General features: G+C 44.9%; 1 protein-coding gene across 9 annotated transcripts in view; it reads right to left on the minus strand.

The window, feature by feature from the left end:
- The window catches only part of BCL2L13 (BCL2 like 13), a 182,988-nt gene that overhangs the window by 132,570 nt on the left and 22,802 nt on the right, over window positions 1–27,616 (minus strand). For all 9 annotated transcript variants that reach the window (XM_070409274.1, XM_070409272.1, XM_070409273.1 and 6 more), the window contains exon 2: window positions 22,901–23,071. In XM_070409274.1, coding sequence (XP_070265375.1) covers window positions 22,901–23,021 — 121 coding nt within the window. In that variant the 5' untranslated portion in view covers window positions 23,022–23,071. The remainder of the gene's footprint in view (window positions 1–22,900; window positions 23,072–27,616) is intronic.

Below are 27,616 nucleotides of genomic sequence, written 5' to 3' on the forward strand. Positions count from 1 at the left end.
TCTGGTCTACAGTTTCTGTTAAATCAGCGGGCAGTCGTATGGGCACTCCCTTGTAGGTAACTAACCTGCCTTTCTCTTCCAGCTTTTAAAATTGTTTCTTTGTCTTTAATCTTTGCCATTTTAATTATGATGTGCCTTGGTGTGGGCTTCTTTGGCTCCATCTTGTTTGGGAATCTCCGCCTCCTGGACTTATGTGTCTTTTTCCTTTACCAAATTAGGAAAGTTTTCAGTCATTATTTCTTCAAATAGGTTCTCAATACCTTGCTCTCTATCTTCTCCTTCTCATAAAACTGGTCAGCTGATTTCAGGCCAGAAGGGATTGGCATGAAATATTCAGTGATGTAAAGCAAAGACCTTTAACCAAGACTACTTTACCCAACAAAGCTATCATTTAAAACTGAAAGAGAAATAAAAAACTTCCCAAAACAGAAAATTTACGTGAAATGGTAAAGGGTCTTCTTTAAGAAGAAAAAAAATGATAAAAAATATGGACAATAGGGGGAACCAAGATGGCGGCGTAGGGAGCGGACCTGTGTGTGCTGCTCTCTCACAGCATCATTGAAACTATCAACTATGAAGTAAACAACCGCCACTCAGAACCATGGGGAAGTTGGCCCAGTGGGAGATCTACAACTGGAGGAAAAGAAAGAAGCGCAGTGAGACTGAGTGGGAGCTACGGAGGCACCAAAACCAGAGGTACGCAGTCACACGCCACGCGGGCTGCAAATGGATTCTCGGTTTTTTACGAACCCTCGAATCCTCTGGGCTTGCTCGGGGCGGGTCTCTGAGGCCCCAGATCCCACAGGGAGAGGCGGCCACGGCCTTGCAGTGGTCGGAGAGCAAGGGAAGCTCTGACACGCGGCTGCTCGCCTGCACCGAGGGACAAGAAGTCCTGGTGTCCCGGGGAGGCGAGGGGCGCGGAGACGCCGCCATCGCTATTTCCTCCACGCTGGCGACTCCCTGTGACCCCGCCCTACCCTCAGGGCTGTGCCAGAGGCACAAGAGGGAATGACTGTGCTTTTACAAACTCTCAAATCCACTGAGCTGGTTCGGGCGGGTCTCTGAGTCCCCAGGCCCCAAGGCGAGAGACAGCACGGCCTTCCAGTGGTCAGAAAGCGAGGGAGGCTCTGGCGCTCGGCTGCTCGCCGGCACTGGGGGACGCAAAGTCCTGGAGTCCTGGATAGGCAAGGGGCTGCTGAGTCTCCGCCCCGGCGACTCCCTGTGACCCCGCCCTACGCAATTTACATTCCCATCTGGGCTGTGCCAGACTCACAAGTAGAAACGCCTTTGCTTCTGCAAACTTTCAAATCCACTGAGCTGGTTCAGGCGGGATCATGAGGCACCAGACCCTACGGGGAGAGGCAGCACGGCCTTGCAGCCATCAGAAAGCGAGGGAGACTCTGTTGCACAGCTGCTCGCCGGCACTGGGGGACACAAAGCCCTGGCAGAGATTCAAGGGGCCGCGGAGACTCAGCCAGTGCTATTTGCTCCGCCATGGCGACTCCCTGAGTCTCAGCCCTAATCAATTTACATCCCCATCCAAGCTGTGCCAGGTGCACAAAAAGACCCACCTGCGCTTTTGCAGCCTATCCCAACAAATTGCAGACTTCAACTGCTCGCAGCCATGAGAGACACACTCAAGAAGCAGACCCAGGAGAACCAGGATGGCGGCAGAAGGAAGAGACCTGTGCGTGCTACCTCACACAACAACATCGAAACTACCAAATATCAGACAAACACCTATCATACAGAACCATGGGAAAGCTGGCCCAGTGGAAGCTCTACAACTGGAAGGAGAGAAAGAACATTGAGACTGAGTAGGATGTGACACCAAGTACAGAGCCCAACCCAACAAACTGCAGATTTCAACTCCTTGCATCTGGGAGGGACGCAATCGGGGGGCAGAGTCCGGTCCGGGGCCGGCCAGGGCTGGGCCTGACTCGGCCGGCACTGTGGAACTGCTGTACCAGCAAGCGCACAAACATGCCCACTGGTCCCAATCTCTTGTGGGGCGCTGGGGGACAGCAGACAGGCAGTCTGTGCACTTGGTGGAGGGCAGGAATGCTGGATGTTCAACCACCAGGAACGCCTGGAGATTTTGTCTAGTGGGGAGCCGCCGGCAGGGGACAGAGGGCCAAACTTCCTGTTTCCCTGGTAAGGCTGGGATGGCACCGGTGAGGTCGGGATGGCCCCGGTGAGGTTGAAACGGTTCCGGTGTGGTAGGGACGACCCCGGTCAGGTCGAAACGGCCCCGGTGTGGTAGGGACGACCCCGGTGAGGTTGAAACGGCCCCCGTGAGGTAGGGACGACCCTGGTCAGGTCGAAACGGCCCCGGTGTGGTAGGGACAACCCCGGTCAGGTTGAAACGGCCCCCGTGAGGTAGGGACGACCCCGGTGAGGTTGAAACAGCCCCCGTGCGGTAGGGACGACCCTGGTCAGGTCGAAACGGCCCGGGTGTGGTAGGGACGACCCCGGTGAGGTTGAAACAGCCCCCATGAGGTAGGGACGACCCCAGTCAGGTCGAAACGGCCCCGGTGTGGTAGGGACAACGCCGGTGAGGTTGAAACGGCCCCGGTGTGGTAGGGACGACCCCGGTGAGGTTGAAATGGCCCCCGTGAGGTAGGGACGACCCTGGTCAGGTCGAAACGGCCCCGGTGTGGTAGGGACGACCCCGGTGAGGTTGAAACGGCCCCCGTGAGGTAGGGACGACCCCAGTCAGGTCGAAACGGCCCCGGTGTGGTAGGGAAGACCCCGGTGAGGTTGAAAGGGCCCCTGTGAGGTAGGGACGACCCTGGTCAGGTCGAAACGGCCCCAGTGTGGTAGGGACGACCCCGGTGAGGTTGAAACGGCCCCCGTGAGGTAGGGACGACCCCAGTCAGGTCGAAACGGCCCCGGTGTGGTAGGGACAACCCCAGTCAGGTTGAAACAGCCCCGGTGTGGTAGGGACAACCCCGGTGAGGTTGAAACGGCCCCCATGAGGTAGGGAAGACCCTGGTCAGGTCGAAACGGCCCCGGTGTGGTGGGGACAACCCCAGTCAGGTTGAAACAGCCCTGGTGTGGTAGGGACAACCCCGGTGAGGTTGAAACGGCCCCCGTGAGGTAGGGACGACCCTGGTCAGGTCGAAACGGCCCCGGTGTGGTAGGGACAACCCCGGTCAGGTTGAAACGGTCCCCGTGAGGTAGGGACGACCCCGGTGAGGTTGAAACGGCCCCCGTGAGGTAGGGACGACCCCAGTCAGGTCGAAACGGCCCGGGTGTGGTAGGGACGACCCCGGTGAGGTTGAAACGGCCCCCGTGAGGTAGGGACGACCCCGGTCAGGTCGAAACGGCCCCGGTGTGGTAGGGACGACCCCGGTGCGGTTGAAACGGCCCCCGTGAGGTAGGGACGACCCCAGTCAGGTCGAAACGGCCCCGGTGTGGTAGGGACGACCCCGGTGAGGTTGAAACGGCCCCCGTGAGGTAGGGACGACCCCAGTCAGGTCGAAACGGCCCCGGTGTGGTAGGGACGACCCCGGTGAGGTTGAAAGGGCCCCTGTGAGGTAGGGACGACCCTGGTCAGGTCGAAACGGCCCCGGTGTGGTAGGGACAACCCCGGTCAGGTTGAAACGGCCCCCGTGAGGTAGGGACGACCCTGGTCAGGTCGAAACGGCCCCGGTGTGGTAGGGACAACCCCGGTCAGGTTGAAACAGCCCTGGTGTGGTAGGGACAACCCCGGTGAGGTTGAAACGGCCCCTGTGAGGTAGGGACGACCCCAGTCAGGTCGAAACGGCCCCTGTGTGGTAGGGACGACCCCGGTGAGGTTGAAACAGCCCCCGTGAGGTAGGGACGACCCCAGTCAGGTCGAAACGGCCCCGGTGTGGTAGGGACAACCCCGGTGAGGTTGAAACAGCCCCGGTGTGGTAGGGACAACCCCGGTGAGGTTGAAACGGCCCCCGTGAGGTAGGGACGACCCCGGTGAGGTTGAAACGGCCCCCGTGAGGTAGGGACGACCCCGGTAAGGTCGAAACGGCCCCGGTGTGGTAGGGACGACCCCAGTGAGGTTGAAACAGCCCCGGTGTGGTAGGGACAACCCCGGTGAGGTTGAAACGGCCCCCGTGAGGTAGGGACGACCCTGGTCAGGTCGAAACGGCCCCGGTGTGGTAGGGACAACCCCGGTGAGGTTGAAACGGCCCCCATGAGGTAGGGACGACCCTGGTCAGATCAAAACGGCCCCGGTGTGGTAGGGACAACCCCGGTCAGGTTGAAACGGCCCAGGTGTGGTAGGGACGACCCCGGTGAGGTTGAAACGGCCCCCGTGAGGTAGGGACGACCCCGGTGAGGTTGAAACGGCCCCCGTGAGGTAGGGACGGCCCCGGTGAGGTTGAAATGGCCCTGGTGAGGCTCAGACGGCCCTGGTGAGGTTGAGACTACTCCAGTGAGGTTGGGACAAATAAAGGGGACCAGTATGGACTGATGAACAGGGGTAGATACAGAAGCAGAGCAACATTGAACAGAATGTTAAACTACAGTGGGAAGCCTGGGGAGGGTTGGTGGGGGGGGGATTAAGAGACCAACTGAAGGACTTATATGCATGCATATAAGATTAACCAATGGACACAAGACACAGGGCGGGGGGGGGCGGGGGGTAGGGGCCGGGGGAATGTCAAGGGGGGGAAAAAAGGAGACATATGTAATACTCTTTGTAATACTTTAAGAAATAAAAATTATTAAAATAAAAAAAAAAAGAAAGAAAAAAAGATATGGACAATAACATGGCAATAAATACATATCTATCAACAATTGAATTTTAAAAACAAAAACAAACAGAACAGAAACAGACTCATAGATACAGAGAACATTTTGATGGTTACCAGGTAGGAGGGGAGTTAGGAGGTTAGGTGAAAAAGATAAAGGGATTAAGAAGTACAAATCAGGAGTAACAAAACAGTTACCCGGATGTAAAGTACAGCATAGGGAATCTAGTCAATAACATTCTAATAACTATGTATGGTGTCAGCTGAGTATGAGTTTTGTGTTTTGTTCTAATATATTTTATTGATTTTTTACAGAGAGGAAGAGAAGGGGATAGAGAGTTAGAAACATGGATGAGAGAGAAAATCCATCAGCCGCCTCCTGCACAACCACTACTGGGGATGTGCCCACAACCAAGGTACATGCCCTTGACCGGAATCGAACCTGGGACCTTTCAGTCCGCAGGCCAAAGCTCTATCCACTGAGCCAAACCAGTTACGGCCTGAGTATGAGTTTTAATGGGATGATCACTTAGTAAGTTTTATAATGTCTAATCACTGGGGTGTATACCTGAAACTAATATAATATTGTGGGCCAACTGTAAGTGAAAAATAAGAGATGATTTTAATTAGTTAATTCATTAAAAGGTGGAGAAACCAAGATGGCGGCATAGGTAAACACAGAGTTTGCTGCCTCGAACAACCACTTTAAAAATACAACTAAAAGACGGAACGGACATCACCCAGAACCACAGGAAGGCTGGCTGAGGAGAGACTCTTCAACTAGAAGGAAAAACAATAGCATTACGAGGCTTAGAGGAGGCGCAGTGTGGAAAATTTAAAGGTACGGTGGTGCGGCGGTGCGCGCACAAAGCGGGCTGGTGGCTGAGGGCGCGGTTGTCGTTTTCAATCAGGAGGGAGTCTCAGACTCTGGGCTCCAGGTCCGGGCGAGTCTCTAGGGACCCAGACTCAAACGGGAGAAGCGGGACTGTCTGGCTACGGTCCCTCCGAGGTTTGCAGCGGTTGTGGGGACAGAGAGGCAGAGCCCCTGGAGACGGACTGAGAGCAGCCATAGCTGCTCCCTCCCCCCACCCTGTTGAGCCCGCCCCGCCCAAACCCTGCGCAGAGCCATTTGCCGATCGCCTCAGGCAAAGGCTGGACTAGCGCCTCCCCAGAGGACTGAAGTTTTCCACACAGCTGATTCCTACAGCCAGTCGGCCTGGTGGTCAAATCCCTCTAGTGTTAACTACAACAATTAAGGCTTGGCTAGAACAAGACTGCGCACAAAGACCACAAGGGGGTGCACCAAGAAAGCATAAAAGATGCGGAGACAAAAAAACATGACAGAAATGGAGGATATGGAGCTAAAAATCGCAATTTTGAGGGTTTGCTATAAACTTGAGCAGAGCCTCACGAAAACTAATGAGACCCTCGATGCTACGATAAAGAAATTAGAAAGTAAGCATACACGGACTGAAATAAAGAATATTATACCCAATAGCAGACCAGAGGAGCACAAGAATCAAACCGAAGAAGCAAAAAACACCCAACTGGAAAAGCAAAATGAAAAAAGAATCCAAAAGTGTGAAGATAGTGTAAGGAGCCTCTGGGACAGCTACAAGCATACCAACATCAGAATAATAGGAGTGCCAGAAGATGAGAGACAGCAAGATATTGAAAACCTATTTGAAGACATAATGACAGAAAACTTCCCCCACCTGGTGAAAGAAATGGACTTACAGGTCCAAGAAGCGCAGAGAACCCCAAACAAAAGGAATCCAAAGAGGACCACACCAAGACACATCATCATTAAAATGCCAAGAGCAAAAGACAAAGAGAGAATCTTAAAAGCAGCAAGAGAAAGAGACTCAATTACCTACAAGGGAATACCCATACGACTGTCAGCTGATTTCTCAACAGAAACTTTGCAGGCCAGAAGGGAATGGCAAGAAATATTCAAAGTGCTGAATACCAAGAACCTACAACCAAGATTACTTTATCCAGCAAAGCTATCATTCAGAATTGAAGGTCAGATAAAGAGCTTCACAGACAAGGAAAAGCTAAAGGAGTTCATCACCACTAAACCAGTATTATACGAAATACTGAAAGGTATCCTTTAAGAAGAGGAAGAAGAAAAAGGTAAAGATACAAATTGTGAACAACAAACATGCATCTATCAACAAGTGAATCTAAGAATCAAGTGAATAAATAATCTGATGTACAGAATGAACTGGTGATTATAATGAATCAGGGACATAGAAAGGGAATGGACTGACTATTCTTGGGGGGGAAAGGGGAATGGGAGATTCGGGAAGAGACTGGACAAAAATCGTGCACCTATGGATGAGGACAGTGGTTGGGGAGTGAGGGCGGAGGGTGGGGTGGGAACTGGGAGGAGGGGAGTTATGGGGGGGGGGGAAGAGGAACAAATGTAATCTGAACAATAAAAATTTAATAAAATAAAAAATAAATAAAATTAAAAAAAAATAAAAAAAATTCATTAAAAGGTGGAAGATAACAAATAAATATTTTAATAAAAAATTTATTAAAATATAAGCCTGGCCAATGTGGCTCAGTTAATTGAGCATCAACTCCTGCACCAGGATGACTAGTTCAATTCCTGCTCAGGGCACATGCCTGGGTTGCAGGCTCAACCCCCAGTAGGGGGCGTGCAGGAGGCAACCAAGCAACATTTCTAATCAATGTTTCTCTCTCTCCCTCTCCCTTTATCTCTCTGAAATCAATAAAAACATACTTAAGGAAAAAAAGGAATTTGATTAAAGAATGTAAGTGACAGATTTGGTTTTATGTTGTAAAAAAGCATTTAGTTTTGTTCATAAATGTAATGACCTTCTTAGTGATAATAAGAAAAATAGTGTTTCTTGCACCTAATATGTCAGGTCTCAGCAAACTTTGCATCTTCTTATATAGCCTACAAGCTAAGAATGATTTTTACATTTTTAAATGGTTGAAAAAAATAAAAAGATTAGTATTTGATGACATATAAAACTTTTAGGAAATTTAGTACCAATAAATAAAATTTAATTGGAGTATAGTCATACTCATTGATTCATGTATTATTTATGCTAGTTTTGTGATACAATGGCAGGGATGACCAGATGATCTCATGGCTGATCAGCACTATATATAGCAGTGACACAATTATAACTACACAGCTTTTCAACTGCCATGTGTGCTGCCATACCACAACTTTTATCTTATCTGTGCATGCCCATTATGTCAAATAAGAAGAGAAAAGTGGTCCAGCCAGCATGACTCAATGGTTGAGCATCAACATATGATCCAGGAGGTCACAGTTCGATTCCTGGTCATGGCATATGCCCAAGTAGTGGGTTCAACACCCAGTGTGGGGCATACAGGAGGCAGCCAATCAATGATTCTCTCTGATCACTTATGTTTCTATCTCTCTCTCTCTCCCTTTCTCTGAAATCAATAAAATATCCATTTTTTTAAAAAAAGAGAAAAGTGAACTTTAAAATATCCTGTTTTTGCTTGTTTGTTTTTTAAATATATTGTTATTGATTTCATAGAGGAAGGGAGAGGGAGAGGGAGAGGGAGATAGAAACATCAATGATGAGAGAGAATCATTGATTGGCTGCCTCCAGCACACCCCCTACTTGGGATCAAGCCCACAACCTGGGTATGTGCCCTGACCAGGAATCAAACCTGGGACCCTTCAGTCTGCAGACGATTCTCTATCCACAGAGGCAAACCAGATATGTCTAAAATATGCTGTTTTTAAGGCACAATGGAGTATAGATTATTTTGTTATCAAATTAGATGGCAAAGTATTATGTTTATTATGCAACTAGAGGACCAGTGCATGGATTTCTGCACATTGAAAACAAATTAATTAGAAGAAATATTTTAATATCGCTATTCACCCTTTCTCTATAATAGAAGTGTCAACCAAATTCACAATCCACAATGACAGATGGAAACACACGTGTGCAATTGGCACCAGCGAGAGCTTTATATGTGTGTGTGTGTGTGTGTGTGTGTGTGTGTGTACCTAGTGGCCCGGTGCACAAAATTTGTGCATGGGGGGGGGGGGGATTCCCTCAGCCCAGCCTGCACCCTCTCTAATCGTGGACCCCTTGGGAAATGTCCGACTGGGATCAGGCCTAAACCGACAGTTGGACATCATTCTCACAATCTGGGACCACTGGCTTCTAACAGCTCACCTGCCTGCCTGTCTGCCTGCCTGATCACCCCTACCTCTGCCTGCCTGCCTGATCACCCCAACCTCTCTGCCTGCCTGCCTGATCGCCCCTAACCTCTCTGCCTGCCTGCCTGATTGTCCCTAACTGCCCTCCCCTGCCGGCCTGATCTCACTCCCAACTGCCCTTCCTGCAGGCCTGGTTGCCCCCAACTGCCCTCACCTGCCGGCCTGGTCTTGCCCCCAACAGCCCTCCCCTGCTGGCCTGATCTCACCCCCAACTGCCCTCCCCTGCCAGCCTGATCTCGCCCTAGCTGCCTCTGCCTGCCTGATCGCCCCTAACTGCCCTCCCCTGCCAGCCTGATCTCACCCTTAACTGCCTCCGGCTGCCTGATTGCCCCTAACTGCCCTCCCCTACCGGCCTGGTTGCCCCCAATGGCTCTCCCCTGCCGGCCTGATTGCCCCTAACCCCCTACTGGCCTGATCTTGCCCCCAACTACCCTCCCCTGCAGGCCTGATCATCCCTACCTGCCTCTGCCTTGGCCCCCACCACCATGGCTTTGTCCAGAAGGAAGTCAGACGTCCGGAAAATGGCCGGTTGACCAGGTCTAATTCGCATATTAACCTTTTATTAGTATAGATAGATTATATAGGATAGGATTGCTTAAATGGGGGGGAGCCTTTTTCAGCAGGAGGAGATGCTCTTGGCAGACAAGAACACATAATCTCCATATCTGGACTGATAGCCAGCCAAATGCACTATACTGCCAAAGTGGTTATTAAAATACTGAACCGATTTCTTACACCTTACACCAAACAGCTGTTGCCCTTAAAATCCCTCATCAGCCCCCACCTTAGGTTCTGCCTTCATAGTTCATCCAGGTTAGGTTCTGATTGGTCGGTTTCTATGCCAGTCAGCGTCAAAAGCTCCTCCTCCTAGGCAGCCATTGGCCGCTCAAACTTCACCCAGATTAGGTTCTGATTGGTCGGTTTCTATGCCAGTCAGCGTCAAAAGCTCCGTCTCCTAGGCAGCCATTGGCTCCTGGCACTTCACCCAGATTTGGTTCTGATTGGTCAGTTTCTATGCCAGTCAGCATCTCCAGGCCTATCTCTGGGCCTGATCAAAGAGGCGGGACCGATCAGCAGCCCCGTGGAGGCCCAGAAACAGGCGCAGCTGCTGGTGAAGCACAGAGAGAAAGAGAGAGGCAATGTTTGATGAACAGCTGCCACTGAGGCTGCAGATCAGACCCTGCCTCTCTCTCTGCAGGCCTCTCTCCGGGCCTAATCCGCAGCCCCCTTGGCAGTCAGTGCTGGGTCGCTGCCCCAGCACTCTGGGTTCATTGACTGCCACTCTGGGTTGCCATAGCAACCCAGCACTGACTTCCGGTGTTAGGTCGAGTCTTCAGTTGTTACGGACCCTGGCTCCTTATATATATAGATATAAACTTGCTTAATTAGACCTGCTTTCTGATTTAACTAAACTTTTCCCAGCCCAGTGAAGTACCCCAACTTCTCTTTCAGATAATTGTCAGCAACACAGCAGTAAATATCAACATGAAGCACGTGATTATTGTAGATCATGCAGGGAGAACAAAGGGTAAAATATTTAACTGCAGCAGTGTTTGACTATATTCTGCGCAGTGAGACAACCTGAAGTCATTTTCAAGGTCCACCATTTTTTACTTCTTTTCAGTCGGGTCAAGTTTCTAAACTTTCTAAATCTCCATTTTCTGGCTAATGAAAAGAAAATAGGATTTTACCGAGTCTCCTATCTACCTACTCCAGGACTTCTGTGAGGATCAAATGAGATGAGGCACGGGAAAACGCTTCACAGACATTTGATTAAAGTGTAAAATGTTTGCACCTGGCTATAAAGCAAGTCATGTTCCTGGGCTGAAGAAACTCCAAGGAGGTTAGTCGCTAGGGAGAGGAAGCTGGGCGTTGCTACGTGACATTACCCAGCGCCCACAGTGACCTTTTCCGGGCTGGGCTGGGCTGAGCTGTGGGCCAAATTTTGCGCCATGGGGTCTTGGCAGCGTTGGCTGCAATTTGGTAGGCTATTGCTCCGAGGTGGTGGCGGGGCCTGTGTCCCACTTGGGGGAAGCCAAGTGTTGGTTTATTGGCAGTAGGTCCGAGATGCCATTTCTTTTTAAATGGCCAGTGCACGTCATGGCAGCTCCTACATTGAGCATCTGCCCCCTGGTGGTCAGTGTGCAACATAGCTAACAGTCGGACAGACAGACATCAGCCATGGTTGGGTAGTCCAGTAGTCAGAGCATCGTCCCAATATACCAAGGTTGTAGGGTCAATCTCAAGTAGGGCACATACAAGAATACACCAATGAATACACAAATAAGTGGAACAATAAATCGATATTTCTCTCTCTTTCTTTCTCCCACCCATTCTCTCTCTCTCTCTCTAAAATCAATAAGTAAAAAAATTTTTAATTAAATAAAATAAAATCATAGATATCATTGAAACATGATTGTACAAAAAAACTTGATATTTCTATGAAAACTAAATTCAACATTTTGGGAAGTTACTTCTTCAAATATCATTTCATCGTGGCTTGTTTTCTCAATGGTTAGAGCGTCGGCCTGTGGACCAAAGGGTCACAGGTTCAATTCCCAGTCAAGAGCACAAACTTTGGTTGCAGTTTCCCTAACCGGTGAGAGCACATGCGGGAGAAAGCCAGTTGATGTGTCTCTCTGGTATCAATGTTACTCTCCCTCTTTCTCCCCAACCCCTCCTCCCTCCCTTCTACTTTCTCTAGAAACCAATGAAGGAAGTATCCTCTGGTGAGGATAACAAAAATCAAAAATCAACCCTTTCAGCTCTGGCTGGTGTTGCTCAGTGGTCAGGGCATTGGCCCACACACTGAAGGATTGTAGGTTCAAATCCCGGTCAAGGGCATGTACCTGGATAGGGGTGCATGCAGGAGGCAACCAACCAATGTGTCTCTCTCACATTAATGTCTCTGTCTCTCTCTCCTCCTCTCCCTACCTTCCATCTTCTCTAAAAATTAAAAATTAAGCCCTAGCTGGTTTGCTCAGTAGACAGAGTGTCGGTCTGTGGTCTGAAGGGTCCCAGGTTCAATTCCAGTTGAGGGCACATGCCTGAGTTGTGGGCTCAATCCCCAGTAGGGGGCATGCAGGAGGCAGCCAATCGATGATTCTCTCTCATCATTGATGTTTCTATCATTCTATCCCTCTCCCTTCCTCTATGAAATCAATAAAAATGTACTTAAAATAAATAAATTTAAAAAACACTCTCAAGTGAGAATTAACAAAAAAAAAACACAAAAAAAACATTTCAGATTGGATATGAGAGAAACAACTGTAGAAAAATGGGGGGAAATCATGAAAATCTATAATGACTCTTTAATCAGATGATTTTATAAGTGTGTTTATGTGCTACTGTACTTTAAATAAACATAAATTGGAAACTATAAACAACAGACCCATATTTTTAAAAAAGCCTTGGCCCTACATCAGAATTGCTAAATAAACGTATATTTATTAACACTTTATTTTTTTTAATATATTTTATTGATTTTTTACAGAGAGGAAGGGAGAGGGGTAGAGAGTTAGAAATATCGATGAGAGAGAAATATCAATTCAGCTGCCTCCTCCACACTCCCTACTGGGGATGTGCCTGCAACCAAGGTACATGCCCTTGACTGGAATCGAACCTGGCACCTTTCAGTCTGCAGGCCAAACCAGTTAGGGCTATTAACACTTCAAATAAAATTTCTTATAATATCCTCTTTGTGTCTGATTCCCTCTTTAATTGACCATTTCAATTTAAGCTCCATTACCAGTAAAAGTGAACTAAGCTTTTATGTTAAACCAAAAATTTCATGAGTACTAATGACTTAAAAAAAAAAAGGGGGGGGGGGGGGCCTGGCCTGTGTGTCTCAGTTGGTTGGACATCAACCTATGCACTTAAAGGGTTGCTGGTTCGATTCCCTTTCAGGACATATGACCAAGTTCCCAGGAGGGGCATGCAAGAGGCTGCTGATCGAAGATTCACTCTCACATCAATGTTTCTCTCCCTCTCCCTCCTTCTCTCTCTCTCTCAAAATCAATACAGACATATTTTTTAAAAACCTGAAGACACAATGGGGGGACAAGGACACATATGTAATACCTTAATCAATTTAAAAAAAAAAACCTGAAGACATTTAGACATACAATAAAGAACGTGAACATAGAAACATTTTAAAACTGAGTGAGCCCTAGCCATTTTGGCTCAGGGCTTCGGCCTGTGGACTAAAGGGTCCCAGGTTCAATTCTAGTCAAGGGCACATGCCCAGGTTGCGGGCTTGATCCCCAGTAGGGGGCATGCAGGAGGCAGCCAATCAATGATTCTCTCTCATCATTGATGTTTCTATCTCTCTCTCCCTCTCCCTTCCTCTCTGAAATCAATAAAAATATATTTAAAAATAAAAAAATTTTAAAAAGATAAAACTGAGCGAAAAAAATCACAAATAATTGATTACTACTATGTACAAACTATGTATATTAATAAAGACTAGAAAACAATAGAAAGTAAAATAATTGCTGTGTGAGTCTGGTAAAATAATAAATTAGATATTTGGTATCACATTTTCTTTAATGAGTTTTAAAAGTCATTTTGATGTAATTTTGTTTTTAGAATAGCAACCTAACATGGGGTACTTAAAATGATTCAATATGTAAAAATATAACACTCATTAGTTATATAAAAACTTGTAAATTAGCATTGTTAGGACACCTTCTTTCATTGCTCCTACCTGCTAGAATGGCCACTACATTTCATCATTTCTAAATGCTCAACACTACCCTTTCTTGAACCAGAATGACAGAGGATGCAATAGAAATCTTTGGATGAGAATATTTAAGATGATATTACATCTTAATGAAGTAAAATGATTCAGTCTCTAGTAACTATTTTAACGTTCGTTTGGCAAACTATTTAAAGAAGGAGAACCAAGATGGTGGCATAAGTACTCGCCGCCTGCCATAACCACATCAAAATTACAACTAAAATACTGAACAACCATCATTCAAAATCATCTGAAAGCTGACTGAATGGAAGTCATACAACTAAAGAAGAAAAGAAACAATTGAGACTGGTAGGAGGGGCAGAGGAATGGAAGGGGCTGGTGTGGCACCCATGTGTGCTGTTTTTTTTAATGGGGAGGGAGATCGTCTCTGTGGAAACCACCCATGAGGAGCAAGGGGTACTAGCCCCTCACCAGACCTCCCAGCCCAGGTTCCAGAGCTGGGAAGAGAAGTCTCTGTAAATATGGGCTGTAAAAACCAGCAGGGATTGGGGTTGAGTGACATGGAGGCTACCGGAGACTCGGGTGTTCCTTTTAAAGGCCAGTGCAGGAACTTACAAGTTCCTACTTCCTCTGAGCTCTAGCATCAGGTGGGTGGTGGATCTGAGGAATCCAACACATACAGGTAGAAACTGGACTGTTTGACATCAGGGCAGGAACTCAGGGTGGCTTTCTCCCAGACAGGAGTGATCGCAGGGGTCATTATTCCTGTGTTAGGATCTCCCCTGTCAAAGGGCTAACTGGAAGCAATATCTGAGTCTCCAGCAGCAAGGAGCACACTGTTTGCTCTGCCATGGGGATTCCCTGAGACCAGCCCCATCCAATTTGCAGCCTCACCAAACCTGTTTGCAGTGACTTTTCCATATGAATGGCCTGTCCTGGCTCAGGCTTCAGACTTTGCTAAAATCTCTCAAACAAGCTGAAGCTGATGATAGTGTGCCCCAAACCAATCAATAAAAGGCCCAAGACCCAGCACTAGCACCAGCCTGCCTTACTTCACAGCTGGGCCTCCCCTGGGCACCTCCAAGCCCAAGACAAATAGCTCCTGCAGGGTGGCCCCATGCAGTGGCTAACTTTGCATCCCCCTGGAGGCCCTATAGTCAGTGGACCCAGTGGACTGCTTGAGACCATACCAGATTACAACTCTACACGTCCACAAGCAACATACTCAAGGGGCAGGCTCAGTAAGCACTAAAGCAAATCCTGCTCCATAGGGGTATTTCCTGCACAGCAGCTCTCCCACTGTAGTTGCAGCTGGTCCTCACAGCCAATTGGCCTGGAGGTCAACTCCTCCCAGTGATGTCAACATCAATCAAGACTCAACTACAAGACTGTGCACACAGCCCACAAAGAGTCACACCTAGAGTGCCCAGCTCAGGTGACTGGAGAGGCTGAGCCACTGGGCCCTACGGGACATGCACTACACAAGGCCACTCTACCAATTCCAGGAGACATAGCAACTCTACCTAAAACAGCCAAAATGTAGAGACAAAGAAATATGTCACAAATGAAAGCAAGAAAACTATTAGATAGAGTTCAAAATGGTGGTTACAAGGTTACTCAAGGATCTTCATGAGACTGTCAAGGATCTCAGTGAGAATGTCAAAGACATGAAAAAGGACCAGCCAGAAATTAAGTATAAACTAACTGAAATAAAGAATAATTTACAGGATTTCAACAGTAGAGTAGAGGATTTCAAGAATCAAATCAATGATTTGGCATATGAAGAAACAAAAAACACCCAATCAGAAGAGCAAAAAGAAAAGAGAATCCAAAAATATGAAGATAGTGTAAGGAGCCTCTGAGACAACTATAAACCTACCAACATATGCATTATGAGGGTGCCAGAAGGAGAAGAGAGAGAGCAAAATACTGAAAATCTATTTGAAGAAATAATGACAGAAAACTTGCCCTACCTGGTGAAAGAAATAGACTTACAAGTCCAGGAAGTGCAGAGTCCAAAACAAGAGAAACCCAAAGAGGCCCACACCAAGACACATCATAATCAAAATGCCCAGGGTTAAAGACAAAAAGAGAATCTTAAAAGCAGCAAGAGAAAAGCAGTTAATTACCTACAAGGGTGCTCCCATAGGAATGTCAGCTGATTTTTCAACAGAAACTTTGCAGGTCAGAAGGGAATGGCAAGAAATATTCAAAGTGATGAATAGAAAGGACCTACAACCAAGATTACTCTACCCAGCAAAGCTATCATTTAGAATGAGGGTCAGATAAAGAGCTTGACAAACGAGAAAAAGCTAATGGAGTTCATCACCACCACAACAATATTACATGAAATGTTGAAGGGTATTCTTTAAGAAGAGGAATAAGAAGAAGAACAGGAAGAGGAAGAAGAAGAAGAAGAAGAGGAAGAAGAAGAAGAAGAGGAAGAAGAAGAAGAGGAAGAGGAAGAGCAAGAGGAAGAGGAAGAAGAAGAAGAAGAAGAAGAAGAAGAAGAAGAAGAAGAAGAAGGAGAAGAGATAAAAAATATGAAAAATAAAATGACAATAAATACTATCAACAATTGAATCTTAAAAATCAAAATAAAGGAACAAGAAATCTAATGAACAGGAGGTCACGGTTCGATTCCTGATCAGGGCACATGCCCGGGTTACGGGCTCAATCCCCAGTGTGACGCCTGCAGGAGGCAGCTAGTCAATGATTCTCTCTCATCATTGATGTTTCTATCTCTCACTCCTTCTCCCTTCCTCTCTGAAATCAAAAAATATATATTTAAAAGAAATCTAATGAACAAAATAAACTGGCGAATAAAGTAGAATTAGTGGCATGGAAGCATGGAACAGACTGACGAATTTCAGAGGGATGGGGGAAGGAGGTGGTGGGGGAGGGAAGATGTTAACCAAGGATCTTACCTATGGACACAGACAGTAGGGTGGTGAAGGCCTGGGGCAGGGTGGGAACTAGGTGGAGGCGGGCAATGGGGGAAATAAGGGGGATACCTGTAATAGTCTCAACAATAAAGACTTAAAAATAAAGAAGTATATATACAACTTCCCAATACAAAGAATTGTACAAAAATTATCAAATATAAGAATTCAATGTTTAAATCTAATAGCATTGAAAAAAGGCAATCCAAGCAACTAAACTGTATTATGAATTTAAAAATAATTATGTAGCCCTAGCCAATTTGGCTCAGTGGATAGAGCATCGGCCCGTGGACTGCAGGGTCCCAGGTTCAATTCCGGTCAAGGGCACATGCCCAGGTTGAGGCAACCAATCAATGATTCTCATCATTGATGTTTCTACCTCTCTCTCACACTCCCTTCCTCTCTGAAGTCAATAAAAGTATACTTTAAAAGAATAATAATAATAATGTAATTCTAACCTATGTCTTATTAAATATAAAATCTCTAAAGACACATGTATTTCTTTTTATTTACATGTACTTAACAGATCTGTACCTGTACCAAAGGCAATCATTTAAAATATCAAGATCTTGCCCTAGCCCGTTTGGCTAAGTGGATAGAGCGTCAGCCTGTGGACTGAAGGGTCCTAGATTGGATTTTGGTCAAGGGCATGTACCTTGGTTACAAGCTCGATCCCCAGCCCTGATCAGGGCAAGTGCAGGAGGCAAACAATCAATGTGTCTCTCTCACATTGCTGTTTTCGTTCTCTCTGTCTCTCCCCCTCCTTTCTACTCTCTCTCAAAAACCAATGGAAAATATCCTAGGGTGAGGATTAACAACAAAAGTAAAAAACTTTTAAAAATAAAATATCAAGCTTTTTCAAAAAATATTTTTTTATTGATTTAAGAGAGGAAGGGAGAAGGAGAGAGAGATAGAAACATCAATGATAAGAGAGAATCATTGATTGGCTGCCTCACTGGGGATGGAGTCTGCAACCTAGGCATGTGCCCTGACTGGGAATCGAACTGTGACCTCCTGGTTCATAGGTGGATGTTCAACCACTGTGCCATGCTGGCTGGGAAAAATATCAAGCTTTTAAAAAGCATTCAAAGTAGTTGCTTCTGTAACTACAACAAGCCTGTGCACAAAGACCACAAGGGGGTGCACCAAGAGTATCCTCCTCAGGTAATTGGGGAGGCTGAACCACGGGCCCTAGAGGACACTTAGCACAGAAAACCACTTTATCAACAAAGGGAAGCATAAAAAAGGCGGAGACAAAGAAAAAGGACACAAATGACAGAAATGGAGGAAAGCAAACTACTGGATATAGAGTTCAAAACCACACTTTTAAGGTTTTTCAAGAATTTTCTAGAAACTGCCGATAAACTTAATGAGATCTACAAGAAATCTAATGAGACCCTCGACGTTGTGATAAAGGACCAACTAGAAATTAGGCATACACTGACTGAAATAAAGAATATTATGCAGACTCCCAACAGTAGACTAGAGGATTGCAAGAATCAAGTCAAAGATTTGAAATACGAAGAAGCAAAAAACACCCAACCAGAAAAGCAAAATGAAAAAAGAATCCAAAAATACGAAGATAGTGTAAGGAGCCTCTGGGACAGCTTCAAGCGTACCAACATCCGAATTATAGGGGTGCCAGAAGAAGAGAGAGAGCAAGATATTGAAAACCTATTTGAAGAAATAATGACAGAAAACTTCCCTTACCTGGTGAAAGAAATAGACTTACAAGTCCAGGAAGCACAGAGAACCCCAAACAAAAGGAATCCAAAGAGGACCACACCAAGACACATCATAATTAAAATGCCAAGAGCAAAAGACAAAGAGAGAATCTTAAAAGCAGCAAGAGAAAGAAAGTCAGTTACCTACAAGGGAGTACCCATACGACTGTCAGCTGATTTCTCAACAGAAACCTTGCAGGCCAGAAGGGAGTGGCAAGAAATATTCAAAGTGATGAATGCCAAGAATCTACAACCAAGATTACTTTACCCATCAATGCTATCATTCAGAATTGAAGGTCAGATAAAGAGCTTCACAGATAAGAAAAAGCTAAAGGAGTTCATCACCACCAAACCAGTATTATATGATATGCTGAAAGGTATCCTTTAAGAAGAGGAAGAAGAAGAAAAAGGTAAAGATACAAATTATGAACAACAAATACACATCTATCAACAAGTGAATCTGAAAATCAAGTGAATAATCTAATGAACAGAATGAACTGGTGATTATAATAGAATCAGGGGCATAGAAAGGGAGTGGACTGGCTATTCTTGGGGGGGGAAAGGGGTGAGGGGGATGCGGGAAGAGACTGGACAAAAATCGTGCACCTATGGATGAGGACAGTGGGTGGGGAGTGAGGGAGGAGGGTGGGGTGGGAACTGGGTGGAGGGGAGTTATGGGGGAAAAAAGAGGAACAAATGTAATAATCTGAACAATGAAGATTCAATTAATAAAAAAAATAAAAATAAAAATAAACAAAGTAGTTGCTTCTGGGAATGGATCAGGGAATGGAAAGAGAGGAAAGGTTATTCCTTAAAAGCTTATTGGTATTTAAAAAAATGAGGAGAGGGTCAAGATGGTGGCATAGGTAAACTCCAGGACCCACCTCTTCCCATAATCACATCAAAATTACAACTAAAATACAGAACAATCATCATTCAGAACCACCTGATATCTGGCAGACTGGAAATCCTACAACTAGAGAATTAAAGAAGAAACCACACTGAAATTGATAGGAGGGCTGGAGATGCAGAATGTGTGGCATTTTGTTTGTTTTCTTGTTTTTAAATATATTTTTTATTTATTTGAGAGAGGAAGGGAGAGATAAAAACATCAATGATAAAAAAACACACATCAATGATGAGAAAACAGTATGGACTGTCCTCAAAAAATTAAAAATGGAACTCCCATTTGACCCAGTAATCCCACTTCTAGGAATATCTCCCAAGAAAACTAGAAACACCAATCAGAAAGGATATATGCACCCCTATGCTCATAGCAGCACTATTTACAATAGCTAAGATTTGGAAACAGCTTAAGTGCCCATCAGCAGATGAGTGGATTAAAAAACTGTGGTACATCTACACAATGGAATACTACACTGCTGTAAAAACGAAAGAACTCCTACCATTTGCAACATCATAGGGGGGATGAGGATTAGAGATCAACCAAAGGACTTGTATGCATGCATATAAGCATAACCAATGGACACAGACAGTATGGGGGCAAGGGCATGTGCTAGAGGGTGGGAGCAGCCAGGGAGAGGTTACTGGGGGGGAAAGGAAACATATGTAATACTTTCAATAATAAAGAATTTAAATTAGAAAAAAAAATCAATGATGAGAGAGAATTATTGATCAACTTCCTTCATGCCCCCTACTGAGGACAGAGTCTGAAACCCAGGCATGTCCCAGATAGGGAATTGAACCATGACCTTCAGGTTCGTAAATCGATGATCAACCACTAAGCCACACCAGTTGAAAGTATGCTGATTTTTAACAAGGAGGGATATCTTGGCTGCAGAATTCCCCTGTGAGGAGCAAGGGGTCCCAGCCCCACAGCAGACCCCTCAGTCTAGGGTTCTAGTGCTGGGAAGAGAAGTCCCTATAACTTCAGGCTGTAAAAAACCAATGAGGATTATTGCTGGGTGACACAGAGGTTGCTAGAGCCCCAGGCAGTTCCACTTAAAGGCCCCATGCATGGACTTACTCAGATACGCTCCCACTGATCTCCAGCACTTGGGCAGCAGCTTGAAAGGATCCAGGGACATACAGAGGAAATAAAGTGTATGGCTTTAGGACAAGAGCTGGGGGACTTCCCAGAGAAAAGTGCTGGCAGAGGTCATTGTTCCTTTGCTGAGACCTCCCAGCCACAGGGCCACTGGCAGATGCCATATCTGAATCTCCATCAACCTGGCCCACACTGTTTGCCCAGCCCTGGTGATTCCCTGAGACCCCAACAAAGCTGTTTGCAGTGGCTTTTCTATATGAATAGCGTGTCCTAACTCAGGCTTCAGACATTCCTAAAATGTCTCCAACAGCTGGCCTCAGTATATCCCATACCTCTTGCTAAGTGGTCCTAGGCCCAGCACTAGCAGCATGCTACCTTGGTTCACAGCTTGGCCTCTTCTTGGCATCTCCAAGCCCAACACAAGTAGCAGTCATCTAAACATTGATCTGTAGTTCATGCCAGTGGCCTTGGGCAGAATACTGGCAGTGGTGATCTTGGCCTGCACCTCCTGGAAAGCCACAGAGCCAGCACACCTGGTAGACTATATCAGATCACCCTGTAGCATCACCACCCCCACAAACAACAGACAAGGGACAGGCTCAGCAGGTATCAGAGACCTGCTGAAGTAAGTCCTACTCTGTGGGGTGGGCCCCTGCACATCTGATCCTCGTTGGTCACAGCCACTCCTTCCAGCTGACTGGCCTGGGAATAAATCCCTTCCTATTGACATGCCAACAGCAATCAAACTGAACTACAACAGAGGATGTGCACAGCCCATCCAAGTGGGAGGGGGGGCGGGGGGGGTGGGGGAACACACACCTTGAGCGCTCAGCTTCGTGATCAAGAAAGCTGTGCCGCTGGACTCTACAAAACACCTACTACATAAGGCAACTCAACCAAGCCTAGGAAATGGACCAACTCTACCTAAAACACAAAAACAAACACAGGGAGGCTGCTAAAATGAGGACTCAAAAAAAACACGTCCCAAATGAAAGAACAGGACAAAACTCCAGAAAAGGAAATAAAGAAAATGGAGACAAGCAATCTACTAAAAGCAGAGTTCAAAACACTGATTATAAGGATGCTCAATGAACTTAGTGCAAACTACAAAAGCATAAAAAAGAACCAGTCAGAAATGAATGATACACTAACTTCAGTGAAGAATATTGTATAGAGAATCAACAGTAGAGTAGATGAACCTGAGAATCAAATCAGCAAGTTGGAATATAAGGAAGCAAAAAACACCCAATGAGAACAGCAAAAAGAAAAATGAATCTAAAAGAATGAGGAAAGTGCAAGGAGCCTCTGGGACAACTTGAAGCATATCAACAATTGCATCATTGGGGTGCCAGAAGGAGAAGAGAGAGATCAAGAAGTTGAAAACCTATTTGAAAAAATGACAGAGCCCAGCCAGTGTAGCTCAGTGCTTGAGCACTGGACTTCTGAACCAGGAGGTCACGGTTCGATTCCCTGTTAAGGCACATGCCCAGGTTGCGGGCTCAATTTCCAGTGTGTGTGTGTGTGTGTGTGGGGCGGGGGGGGGGGGGGGGGGGGGGGGGGGAGGGAGGGTTTACAGGGGGAGGCCAATTGGTGATTCTCTCTCAACATTGATGTTTCTATCTCTCCCTCTCCCTTTCTCTCTGAAATCAATAAAAACATTTTTTTTTAATTTTTAAAATAATGACAGAAAACTTCCCTAACTTGGTGAAGGAAATAGATATACAAGTCCAGGAAGTACAGAGAGTCCCCAACAAGATGAATCCAGAGTCCCACACCAAGACACATCATAATTAAAATGCCAAAGGTTAAAGAGAAACAGAATCTTAAAACCAACAAGAGGAAAGCAGTTAGTTATCTACAAGGGAGCACCCATAAGACTGTCAGCTGATTTCTCAACAGAAACTTTGCAGGCCAGAAGAGAGTGGCAAGAAATATTCAGTGATTAAAAGGACTTGCAACCAAGATCACTCTACCCAGCAAAGCTATCATTTAGAATTGAAGGACAGATAAAGAGCTTCATAGACAAGAAAATGCTAAAGGAGTTCATCACCACCAAACCAGTATTACATGAAATGTATGGGTATTCTTTAAGAAGTAAAAATAAAAAATATGAACAATAAAATGGCAATAAATGCATATCTATCAACAACTAATCTAAAAATTAAAATAAAGGAACAAGGCGTCTAATGAACAAAATAAACTGATAAATAAAATAGAACCAAAGGCAAGGAAACATGCACCAGACTGATGAATCTTAGAGGGAAAGGCAGAAAGGGGGAGAGATTAACTGGAGAACTTATATGTGTTACCCATGGAGGCAGACAATAAGGTGTTGAAGGCTTAGAGCAGGGTAGGAACCGGCAGGAGGGAGGGTAATGGGGGGAAAATGGAGGGACATCTGTAATACTCTCAACAATAAAGCTTTTTAAAAGCTTATTGGTATTATTTGATCATAAAACCATAAATATAAATTATTTAGGTATATATGCTTTTATATATGATGTTATTATTGCTACTAAATATAACCACCATAAGCCAAAGGTAATACCTTGTAGTGAGGAACGATGATGCTCTTGCAGCTTCTCCTGAGAGAGGTGTCTCAAGTAGCTGAGAACAACATACTTTGTTTCATAGTGAAATCCCAGAGGCACAGAAGTAGAAGACGCCATTGAGTTGGGTGGCAGAGCTCCAAAAAGGTCTATTAACAGATGCGTAAAACCTAAAAACATGAAAGCATTTTTTCAGTTTAAAGTTTATTACATGCTGCCCAGCTGTTGTCGCCAGTGGTTGAGCATAGACCTATGACCCAGGTGTCATGGTTTGATTCCAGGTCAAGGCACATGCCCAGATTGTGGGCTCAACCCCTGGTTGGGGGGAGAGTTGCAGGAGGCAGCCAACCAATGATTCTCTCTCATCGATAAAAATATATATTAAAAAATAAAGTTTATTACAGTAGGTGCTCAGGTTATGTCGGAGATCCACTCCTACAGCACAACGTAAAGCAGTTTTTGCCGTAAATCGGAATCCACCTACATAAGCACCTTCGTCACTCACATGGAGCACATACACAGCAGTAATGAATCGAAACAGTAAAAAAAAATTTAAAAGAAAGATAACAATTCCTGACCTTTACTTGTGGTAAATAATAAAAACCATAAAGCACATATGTACATACATCAAAATGACAGATCTTTTTTTTTTATAAGTAAATGGGAGATGGCGACATAACCACAAAACGATGTACTTCGAGTCGGATGTAACCCGAGGACTCTGTACATGCTAGTAAATTTTCTTCTTGACTTCAATTAGTCAACTAAATACCAAAATAAGTATTTCTAAGACTTTTCTTCTGAGTAATGTTTTAAAAATATATTTACTTACAAGTGGTAATTTATTCAAATTTCATATCAAAAGCACACTTCCCTCTCTCCCTAGTTTCTCTATTTTCACCTATATGGCAAAAACACTAGTCATGCCCCCACTGCACCTCCATCCAGTATGTTCTCTTATTTCCTTTACTAATGAAGCCTCCTAAATTGTGGCCACACAGTTGCCATTTATATTTCCTAGTCTCCTTTGCAACTGAATGTACCATATGATCAGTCCTAGCCACAGGAATATGAGTGGAAGTTATATCTGCAATTTGTGGGTCTTTCCTCAAAGAATTCCTCTTCCCTCCTTTCTATGGTTTGAAATGCGAATATGGCAAACATGCAAACAAGAACACCATTTTAGGGGATGGTGAAGCAACAAGACAGAAGAAACCTGTGTCCCAGAATGACCATGTAGAACAGAGTGACCTTGCCAACCTGACCACTAGCTTCTGGACTGTTATTTAAGCGCCTACGTTCTGAATCTCTTCATTAGGCTTCCTAACTTGTCCCCTAGTCAACACAACTACAACTCTCCCTTTTTCACCTGGACTTAGTAGCAGTTTTACCTACCATGTACCTTTTTATTTATTTCTTTTTTAAAAAAATATGTTTATATTGCCCAGCTGGCTAAGTGGTTGAGCGTCCACCTATGAACTAGGAGATCATGGTTCAACATGCCCGGGTTGTGGGCGCAATCCCCGGTGTGGAGCATGCAAGAAGCAGCCTATCAGTGGTTCTCTCTCATCACTGATGTTTCTCCCTCTCTCTCTACCTCTTCGTTCCTCTCTGAAATCAATAAAAATATATTTTTTAATGTTTTTATCCATCTTTAGAGAGATAGAAACATCGATGAGAGAGAAACATAATTAATTGGCTGCCTCCTGCGCACTCCACACTGGGAATCGAGACCGCAACCCAGGCATGTACCCTAACCCGGAATCAAACTGTGACCTCCTGGTTCATGGGTCGATGCTCAATCACTGAACCACACTGGCCAGGCTACCTTCTTAAGATTTATTCTCAGCATGTTCTCTCTCTCTTTTCTGGAGCCCACCCATGCCCCTCTTCCCTCTTTTGTCCCTCAAGGCACTTATCTCTCTCTCTCTCTCTTTCTACTAAGCTCCAGAGGCCCTTCTTTTGCTTCTGTAACTTGTTTCCTGAGTGCATTTCTTCTATAGCTCACTTCTTCTACCTCTGTGACTTTCTAAATACACTTTCTTTTATAACTTGAAATAAATAAATAAATTTATTCTCACATGCTGTACAGCTGAAAGTAATACAAATATTGAATGAAATTGAAAAAATTTTAATTAAAAAATATTTATGCTCTTAGCAACTTTCAAATATGCAATACAGTATTATTAACTACAGTCACCATGATGTACATTATATCCTCAAGAATGATTTCTTTTATAACTGAAAATCTATACCTGTTGACCCCTACTATGTACCTTACTAGCTGTTTCCAACCATAATATCTCATCAAGAGGTTTCCAAATAACTGTTTTCTACTTAAAACAACACTACAGACTTCTTTAAGATCTCAAGAAATATCCAGTAGCCCTGGCCAGTGTGACTCAGTTGTTTGAGCATTGTTCAGTATACCAAGAGGTTGCTGGTTCAATACCAGGTCAGGGCTCATGCCCAGGTGTGGGCTTGATCCCCAGTAGGGGGCATGCAAGAGGCAGCCAATCAATGTTTCTCTCCCTCTATCTTAAAAAAAAATCAATAAAAACATATTTTAAAAAAAGAAAAGAAAAAGAGGTTCAGCTATAGCTAACAACAGGAAAAAGAGACAGGCAAGGTTGGCAAAATTTAAGATCTGTTAAAAGCAAACTAAGAGAAATGTCCTAGAATAATTATTGTTTCTATCTTCTGGGGGCAATGCTACAAAAATTATATCAAAATACCCAATAAATCAACAATATGCCTTGGACTGCCCTGCTCAACTTTAAGTTCCCATAAACTTCAGAAAGGTATATTTAAAAATTATTAATACATAACGCCAAAGAAAGGGAGAAGGTATTATAGCTTACATCACAGGAATAAAAGCAACATCCCTTGTGTTCTTACAGGATATTCAAAATATTTGATGACAAAAGAAGACAGAGAAAGAAAAAAATATATTTGATTACACTTTTACATTGTTATTACCATTTAATAATGAAAAGATAGTGTTTCAAATTTACAAATAATAAAAGAGAGACCCATAAAAGTGAAATAAATTTTCTGAGATCTATGTATCAGATATTAACTAGCAGTAGTGCTATAATGCATTTTCACCTTTTTTTTTTAATCCTCACCCTAGGACAGTGGTCGGCAAACTCATTAGGCAACAGAGCCAAATATCAACAGTACAACGACTAAAATTTCTTTTGAGAGCCAAATTTTTTAAACTTCAACTATATAGGTAGGTACATTGTTATTAACTTAATTAGGGTACTCCTAAGCTGGCCTTTGCTAAAAATGTCCTCAATCTGATTGAGGTACGTTCGCTGAGGTCGACCCCTTCCAACTCTCCCATCCACACTCGTCTTCTATACTTGTTTCAGATAGACGAGTGTGGATGGGAGAGTTGAAAGGGGTCGACCTCAGCGAAAGTACCTCAAAACAATGTACCTCCCCCTCGCTGCGTATCCCACGGCCCGCCTGCGTGTCACCCGACCAACACCCCCCACTTCTTCTAACACCACTTCTTCAAAATAGACTCGCCCAGGCCGAAAACCGACTTCTGTGCATGGGCCACGAAGTTTCAATCGCACTGTACGTGCACCCGCACGTGGTATTTTGTGGAAGAGCCACACTCAAGGGGCCAAAGAGCCGCATGTGGCTCCCGAGTCTCGGTTTGCCGACCACTACCCTAGGATATGCTTTTATTGATTTTAGAGAGGAAGGGAGAAACATCGATGTGAGAAACATCAATCAAATGCCTCCCACACACTCCCCGACCAAGAATCAAATCCACAACCTAAGTATGTGTCCTGACCAGGAACTGAAGCACAACTTTTTGGTCTATGAGATGGGGCTTCAACTAACTTAGCCCCCCAACCAGAGCTAATTTCACTGTTTGTTTGGTTTTTTTACTTTTTTGCCTACCAGCCATCTGACCTCAATTTCCTATCTATGGAGCATCCAACAGTGTCAATCATGGTAGAAAACAAATACCTCACTACAAAAGCTAAAACTGACTAGATATTTTCTCTCCTGTTCTGGTCCGTGGACCTCAGGCTACAGATATGTAATCTAGGCTCAGCCCCAAGTCAGAGGTTCTAGATTTGGAATCTAAAAAGACATTAAAAGGTAAGTTATGGAATAGTGGTGGTGTGGGTTCAGCAGAGGCAGTGGTGCAAATCCAGTAGCAGTATACTATTCTATTCCTGTGGCCAGACCTTGGCTGAGTGTGCAGCAGTCTCCCTTGATTCCTGCCTATTTCCCAAACCTAATTTTCCACCTTTCCTGTCCATTCTGTAAGATATCCAATGCCCTTGCAGTAAGTTCCTTTCTGCTCAAATAAGCTAAATTACTTTGTGTTGTTTGTAACCAATACCTGACTGGAATCTACTTTTCTTAAAATTTCTAAGGAAGTTTCCAAATGAATATAACACACTACATTCTAAAAGATTACTAGACTATTTATATTTAGAAAATCTAATTCTACAAAGTCCACATACAGACTAATAATTACATCTATTAAAATAGACAACAGTGCCTTCTGACAATTTTTTGTATTCATTCCACACATATCTTAAGATACAAGGTACTTGCTCGACCACTGTGGCTCAGTAGTTGAGCATCGACCTAGGACCCAGAGGGTCATGGTTCGATTCCCAGTCAGGGCACATGCCTGGGATGCGAGCTTGATCCCCACTAGGGGGCATGCAGGAGGCGGC

This window comes from Myotis yumanensis, unplaced genomic scaffold (assembly GCF_028538775.1).
Source record: "Myotis yumanensis isolate MYYU_CA2020_CCGP unplaced genomic scaffold, mMyoYum1.0.hap1 SCAF_3, whole genome shotgun sequence".
Lineage (NCBI taxonomy): Eukaryota > Metazoa > Chordata > Mammalia > Chiroptera > Vespertilionidae > Myotis > Myotis yumanensis.